The sequence below is a fragment of the Cariama cristata genome, unplaced genomic scaffold (assembly GCF_000690535.1).
Source record: "Cariama cristata isolate BGI_N322 unplaced genomic scaffold, ASM69053v1 scaffold33031, whole genome shotgun sequence".
NCBI classification, from domain to species: Eukaryota; Metazoa; Chordata; class Aves; order Cariamiformes; family Cariamidae; genus Cariama; species Cariama cristata.
In genome coordinates this window covers 568-8,886 of record NW_009601541.1, presented here as the reverse complement: position 1 = coordinate 8,886, position 8,319 = coordinate 568, and the positions used below count along the sequence as shown (strand labels likewise).

Sequence of the window (8,319 nt, the reverse complement as noted above, 5' to 3'; positions counted from 1 at the left end):
ACGGAGAAAGAAGCAGCAGCAGCCACCACGCAGGAGTGCCACCACCACCACCACCGTGCGGGCAGGTGAGCTGGGCTGGCCGCCACAACAAAGGCCTCTGTCCCCCACAAAGCCACCACACTCCCCACAGCTCTCCCCAAAACACCTCACAGAGGGTCTGGGCAAGGGAGGGAAGGGGTCATCGGGCGAAGCCGCACATGCAGCAGGCTGGTACGTGACCGCTGCTCAACATCGCGTGTTTGTGCAATCGACACTGCGCAGACATGAAAGGACACGCAGCCGGAGTGTCAGGAAGGCGGCTTGGTTCACCTGTCCATGTTGGCCAGGGGGTACAGTGCTCAGCTCTCCTCCCTCCATCCTTCAGGACAACTCCATGGAGAGAAAAAACAACCTTCCCTAGGAAATCATCCATGGCACTTTAAAACCTTTCACCAAACCTGTAGCCTGTTTATGCATTCAGTTTCATATATAGCTACAAATCTGTCCAAAAAAAAGAAAAAGATTGAGTACATGTAACTACACAGCATAAGCAGTAGGAGGCATAAGACAACTGTCAAGAAGTAGGGAATTTCATAAACTGCCTGAAATTTGGGATGCTGTAAATATTTAGTGGTTTTCTTTTGGTGAGCTACAGTATAGTTGTTTAAATATTCACCGTTCCACAGGTATGAGTCAACGCACTGATCTAACTTCCCATCAGCGGGGTTGAGTTTCTGTTATAGCTACAGAAAGGGGAGGTTAATTTCAAAAAGTCTTCCATGTAAAGGAATAGCCATTCACTTCCAGTATCTTAGTACAAAAGGTGCCTGAAAGTTTCCAGAAATTGTACTGTATAAAAAAAAAGAAAAAATTGCATTGCTTGCTGTATTAATGGATAACAGCTTAAAAAAAACCTCCCCAACAACTGAGAATCAATTTCCTACCTACATTGAGTTAGGCAAGCACAGTGGACTTGATGCCAGTGTAGAAATGCTATTAATGCATTAACTGCTTCAATAAATACATTTTACAGGTATGAGAATCATTATGTTAGCCAATCAGATAAATATATATTTCCCACTTAAAAATAAGATTTTTAGGCCATTAATACTTGCTTATAGATTTGGTTTGTTATTAACTGGCACGTAAAGGCACAGCAAGCACTTGTCGCATCATCCTCTTCATGAAATAAGCAGGAAAACCTCAGAGGCAATGCATACATTTTTGCTAACAGCATTTACCATTTGAACAGATAAACACTACCACAAAACCAGAAAGCAGCAGGCCCGCTCCCCTCCATTGCTTGAAATCCCAAGTCCCAGGAGGAACCCTGACTCAGCCCAAAATAATGCAGAAGAGAATCAGAAGGATGCAGAAGTAAACAAGGTTGTAGTATCAACTTCCACCATTTTGGACTCAAGTCAAACAGATCAAGGTCTTTCTGCTCAGCTTAATGAAAGCCTTCGATGGGACGGGATTCTTGAAGATCCTGCAGCAGAGGAAGAAAGGCTGCGTATCTATAAGATGAACAGAAGGAAACGGTACGAATTATATATCCAGCAACATTTGCCTGCTGATCCATGCCCAACGGTCAGGCGTTCCCCATTACTTCATCGCAGGGCGTCATGCACAAGGAGTGATCACATAGTACGTAAAGATTGCTGCAGCTATTTTCTGGAGGACTGAGTGTGAACTGGTCCTGAACGCTAAACAAGCTAGCACAGCCTCCGAGCTGCAACCAGTGGTGTCACCCAAAATCTCTCAAGTTCTGTAGCTTAGCACTGATTACTCACTGTCTTATATCCATGTGGAGAACAGGACATTTAGATTTTAAAAACCAACCAGTTAATTACAGATGCAACCCAGACTACTTCAACAACTAAAAGCACTCCTTTCTATACTGCCTATTTATCCTGGAGTATCCTTAGTTATTGCCATTAGTTTATTTCTCATAATACTCACTGCGTTACACCTGAGCTTTTCAGGTATTCACATCTTGAATTGCTGGTCCTGAAACCAGCAAGCACAGTCTTTGTGGCAGATGGGGAAACCGAGTGTGGGCAGCTGAATGACCAGATACCTCATTTGGAGGCTAAAAGGATTTGCAGGCACACAAACTTACCTAGTACTCAAAACCAAGCGAGCTGCAAAATCAGGATTGGAATCCAGCCCTCATCTCTTGGCTTGTGTGACCTCATTGTTAGGTACAGTATTTTATTTTGTTACAAAAATTCATTGTATCAGACTTTCAGATTAGACATTCTGGAGAAGCGCAGCATATATATAAGGAAAATGGAGCACATCTATACCAACGGGGTTATCCTTGTCATGGTAGGTACTAACTAGAAACCCATTTGGCCAACATGAATTAAAAATCACATCAAGGAGCAGGCTGCCTTGTAGTCTGCTACTTCAACTTCTCACAGTAAAGGAACATCTTTCATACAGAGTGTTACTACAATATTAAACGAAAACAGCCCAGTCCACACTAAAGGAAATATTTGGAAGTTAGATGGCACATCTGAAAGGAGAGAAATTTTTTCCTCAAGCCCTCCGGAAAGATACTGTTCTCATTTTTAATTTTTTTTCTTAATGGTCCTTCAAATGGACTACCTTTTAAACAGCAATTGATGTTTATATGTGGCTTTTCTCCTGTTTAGTACTTGAAACACTGCACGATACTCAAATGCTTGCACAGAGTTTCGCAGGAGCAGCAGCACGCTTTAGAAGAGCTTCAAAGCTCCCTAGATTCCAATAATGTCATTACATGCAAATCTGGAGCTTTTGCAAGCAGATAACCAGATGAACAATAAAAAGTAAGCAAAAAATCCCATTATGAATTAATTAACTGATGTTCAATTGCATCCATTTCTACTCTGCCAGAAATACTAACAAAATCAGCATGCCTGCAAATTTGTAAAGGTTTAAAAGAACAGATTAAGCATCCAAAAAAACACTACAGCACTTCTCTCAAAACAAGTTTATAACCATCTATTTTGTTTTTATAAAGTTTAATGTGTAACACATTCTAGTCTTATTTTATGCTGTATTTACTAACGTAGCATTTGAGCATCTACATTTTTAACCAAAATTAAAAAGAAATTCCTGTCTGGTTAAATACGTGTTATATTTGAAAAGGATAAGTGCTTCTCTTGTAGGATATGCTGAAAACCATACCAGAAACTCTCTTTAAAAATAAAACTATACCAGATGAACAACTCAAATACACACTGGAGAGGATTTTCAGCTGTCTTCAAGGCATTTTTCAATGTCTTACTAAAGTGATAAAACCACAACATTTGGTGTGTTGGTTTTTTTTTTTAATATAGACAGTTTTATATAGGAAACGCCTTCCTAAAATATGTAAACAACAGCAACACATAAGAGAAACAAGAGGGGAGCTGTGACTGGTAGGATATATTATGTATTTATTTCTAAGTAAATACCATAACAAACACTGAAAAGCTTCGAATGAGAAATAAAGAGAATTTCCTATATGATGGTTTTCAGATCATTTATTACCAATAAAGTAAAAGACAAATTGAAAATTAGAAGGAGGGGGTGGGAAATGTCACAGATATCAGAACACTTGCACAGAGCTAATCAGAGCTTTGCAAATGTTGGAACATAAATAATTTAAAAGGTATCTCTACCAATTAAAATACTTTTAAGAAGTACATAATTAAGTTTGTTCGCTTTATAAAAATCAGGTGCTTTATCCAAAAACCATAGTGTAAGGGTCATTTCATTTCTAACTAGGGACCATTAATGATTACAACTTTAAAATAATCTTCTCTTAGATCTCCTGCAAATGGATTCATTGAAAGAGCATTGTCGGAGCAACCCAGGGTCTGTGTTCTTCCAGCGTCCTATGTCCAACAGTGGCCAGCACCAGATGTTTCAGGAGCAAAGGTATATGAAACTGCAAAGCAAGCAATGATGCAATAGTGTTCCCAAAGAAGAGTTCTGTCCATTTGAAACCCCACACACTTAGGGGCCCAGTTGTGCCTTCTGTTACACAAGCAGTATATCTTGGGGCAACGTTTAGTGGAGAATCGCAACATGTATTTAAGACATATCTCCTGAATACTGTGGTCTGAAACCAACACGTTTAATGAGAAGACCGCGCTGCTCCTAACAACTCTGGAGCAATGCCTACCTGACTTTGGCATCCTCGGTCACCCTGGGATTGTTTTAGATCTGGTTTTCTGAGGCAAGTACCAAAGATTAAGGACGTTCTGTTCCGAGCTAATAAATAAGTAACAAAAAACCCAAAAAACCCAAACCACACAAACTCAAGCCTTCCTTCCTGCTGCATTTTTAGTCTCCCACATAATTTCAGTTCACACGAGAGTACACTTCCACACCATTCATCACACTTGCACAAACACACGTTTGCCAGCTCAAGAACAGGCTCCCGAGTTTCTAACTCGCCGCTGACAAAATTCACCCTTGGGGCTATGCACTCGCGAAGTCCTCTTTAAAAGCAGGTCCAGGTGATGTTGCACCAGAAGGTGACCCACACCTCATTGGAGTTTTGGAATACATGGAAAAACCATGTTCAGCTAAGTCAAGTCTACCAAGTGTTTCTAAGCTGGTACACCATGCTAGCCACCAACGTAACCCACGCTCCCAAAAGCGGATGCTCTCCACACTACACTGCTCTCTGTCCATATGGAAAAAAAAAACCCATCTGGCTCAAGTAAGAAACCTCTCTGTCTTATTTTCATCAAAGCACATGATCAACTAATGCATGTAACATCCAGATGGACTGTCATAGTATCTGAAGTTACTCCCTTTGGTCCCCAAACTCATCATGCACTTGGGACTGGAGGGGTTATTCAGCAGCCTACAGACAGGCAAATGCTACCCCATCCCAGTGACATCCTGAATACCAAAGTCCAGAGAGGACATGGACCTTTGCAATGAGAAGCTCAATGGGGAAGCAGAGCTGCAGCTGTGGATTTTGCTGTGCAATAAAAATTTGCCGGTCCTGTGCTACCATCTACCTTTTCACAACCCCTGCCATGACAGCATCTCACACCCGATCCCAGCATCTCCTTCTCCATTCCAGGTCCCGGTAAACACAGCACATTTTCTGAAACTTTCCTAGTTACAACTCCCTTAGCGCAGGCAGTACAATGTCGGTAAAAACTACGCACTGCTGTTTTTCCACCACCACATTGTCAAGATCTGACTTTCCAACACTACAAGGATAATGTTTGGCCTGATACTCTTCATTACAAGTCCTACTACATGCACACAAATGCTAGCGTGTTACAGAGACCACGGTGCTGTAGAAGTCATTATAAGTACAGAAGATATATCGTGCCATTTGTCTGAAGAACTTGAATTACCTGATCCTTTCCCTGCTGCCTGGAGCTGCAAAAGCAGTTTATGTCCTGCTTCACTCAGAATTCCTCTTCTTTCCAACTCACACCTTCAAACCAGATATGAATGCCATAGGATAACATTTTTGTATCTGTTAAATGCAGAATTCCAGATTTTTCTCTGTTAGCTTTTTCCAGCAATTTCCAGGAGATGATTCTTCTAGAGAAAATAGTCTCACGATCTAAACTGAAAAAAATGACAGCTCTGGCTATCTGCAACCAAATGACTGGTAGATTCTCTGCAAGAGCACAAACCACTGCTATTTTTGCACATCACCACAAAGCATCAAATGGATTTCCACCTGCCAGGCACTACTCCACATTCTTTCTTACCTGTCAATTTTTTCTCTGGGAAAATATTTCCCTTTATTTTCATCTGATTACTTCAGGGAAGGGGAGGGAACTCATGACTTTAAAGGCAAAGAAACAAGTCCCTTACTAAGTTATGTTCCCACAGAAAACTGCGTTCAGGCCATTCTGATGCTTAAAGCAGGAATTAAGAGCTGAGAAAGAAGCGGCGACAGGTAAGGTTCCCTTAGCCTGACCGGAAAGTTAGGGTCTGTACCCGCTTTAGCTAGTGAAGAGTTAGCACAGTACATTAAACGGAATTGGGATGGATCAGAGCAAGAGAGACGGCTGTCAGTCAGCAACCATCCAGGACACAGTCGTTCCCAAGGCACTCTGACGTTTCCAGCTCTATGCTGGAGAGGAACCGCCGCACGACCTTACGACAGTTGTAATCCAGCGTGGTGGTGTACACAGTCTTGGCATGCTTTGGGTAGACGATGGTGGTGCTGGTGAAACGCTGGGGCTTGTTGCGGGGCTCGAAGTGGACCTCCGCTTTGTAATTGCGCCACGTGCAGTTTGGGACACAGATGACCGTCTGACTGCAAGAGGAAACGCTTAGGCCCACTGGCATATAGATGTCGTCGATGAAGTGCTTCTCCGAGTCGTATTTAACTGAGGACGTGTACCTGAAATACAAGAGACAGACGTGCGTGAGCTCTGCCCTGGAATAGCAGGCTGCATTTTCTGGAAAGAAGAGCTGTTGGGTACCAGGGTGGCTCCTCAGCCCTGCACCTGCCACCTCAACACAGAAACAGCCATATCACACAAAAACTGTCTGCTGGTGTCCTACTCACTCATTTCTGGGAACAGGAAAAAGCCTCACGTTAGCAGCACGCCCGGCACTGTCACTGTTTTGTCCAGCTGCCAGCGTTACCAAACATCTTCTCAGTCCTCGTGTTCATCGTTTTAAGCCTGAGCTCTATAAACCTAAGAACCTCCTTCAGACTCCGGTGCCTAAACCCAGAGGCCTAGATCCACATTTAGGCTTTGCACATAAGCATCCTCATTCCTTGGCGTGCAGAGTCTGTGGAAGAACACGTTATTTTCTCAGTTCGCCTCTGCCAGGAGTCACACGGGAGTTCTCTGCTCTTGTGCCCAGCATGGAGCAATCTCCGAAGGTAAACTTCTGAAGATTCAACTGGCAGGAAAATACTACAATTTGCACGTCAAACTCTGCTGGCAAGAAAATCCTCTGTGCCTGGATTGCAAAAGGAAGTCTTCATCTCCTTCACACTGCGACAACTCTGTGCTAGCTTTTCCACAGTGCTAACTACCTTCAATTCCAGCCATGGCGCAGTCTCCTTCCCGACACCAGGGCATCAACCTTTTCTACCCTCTCCTGCATCAGGCTTCTGTTTGATTGTATCAGTCTACCTCTGCTTGCACAGTCATCAACTGGGAGCCTTCATTTCTCATTACTGCAAATCATGATGTTCAAAGGAATAATTCACAGGCTACAAAGTGATGCAGTGCATTAAAAAAAATAATTATGCACTCTCTGAATACTAACTTCTCTTTTAGTTCACACAACCAGCCACAGCTGTTAAGATAGAAAGGAGTTATTATAAAACCATGAGGTTACGAGAGCAACATTCCTTTCCCCTAATAAAACAGTCTTAGAAAGACGGCTGTTTTGAAGATCTTCCCTCATGATTACCTTCTGGTTCATCAGTAGAAAGGCAACATTTTGGAGCAGTGCAACGCAGTAAAAGCAGGAGAGTAAAATATAGGAAAGTCTTCCTGGAAAAAAACCATATGGGATTAAAAGAGGTTGAACACTCCAGCCTACAAATGTCCAGGTCCAGGAATGTACAGCTGCGTGGAACAATAGCCCTGCAAATAAATTAACCTGACTCACAGGCACTGATAAGGCCTAACTACTCCTTTACAGGCTAACGCCTTCCAAACTAGGTGACCGTAACACAATATTTACCTTATTTCCTTTGGCGGTAAAGGGTCAAACTCAACTCCTTCGCCAAAGGATAAAGGACACAATCTTGGAGGGCAGCTGGAGAGGACAGGGCTGAGGGAGAACACGGAATTCTGAAAGAAACACAAAAATAACACCTTTTATGTTACAATTTGGTATATTCTCAAGAAAATGCATTTACTTAGCTGTCGGTACAGAGCTGTTGAGGTTCACATTTACGTGCAAGAGGATCTGCTAGTCCAAGACATGCCCACGGGTGCAACCCACAGGTCTGACCTGACACTGCTCTACAGCATCAAAGATGTGGCAAGGTGTATTTTTTGAAGACAGAGTCCTAACTCCAGCAGCTTACTTCAGAGGGGCCGCTCTGGGAAATGAGAGAGAAACGCAGCCCCTTGGTGCAGCGGAGCTTTCTGCAGCATGAACTATAGTCCATTCGCTATAGGAGCTCACATTCAATTTATGGCTAACATTATATGGGTGTATGAGATAGCTCTCCTTGCCGGATTCATCAGAGATGCCCATGGGCAGATCACAGCAGGAAATTATTGCAGGGCCTCTCGCTGTGAGCAACCTCCTCGTTTCACAGCTACGCCGTGGCTACTATTTGAAGGCATTAAATCCAACCTCTCTAATTCACATGCGACCCGTTGGGAAGGATTAACTCACTCC

The 8,319-nt window shown here is 42.9% G+C and overlaps 1 protein-coding gene across 1 annotated transcript; it reads right to left on the bottom strand.

Moving 5' to 3' along the window:
* Positions 1–6,012: 6,012 nt before the first annotated feature.
* Positions 6,013–7,760, bottom strand: FAM101B (family with sequence similarity 101, member B; the record flags this gene model as incomplete). The annotated part of the gene is made up of 2 exons (XM_009710501.1): positions 6,013–6,343; positions 7,651–7,760. Coding segments are annotated over 2 exons (441 nt in total), but the record flags the coding sequence as incomplete, so codon positions are not given.
* Positions 7,761–8,319: the final 559 nt, after the last annotated feature.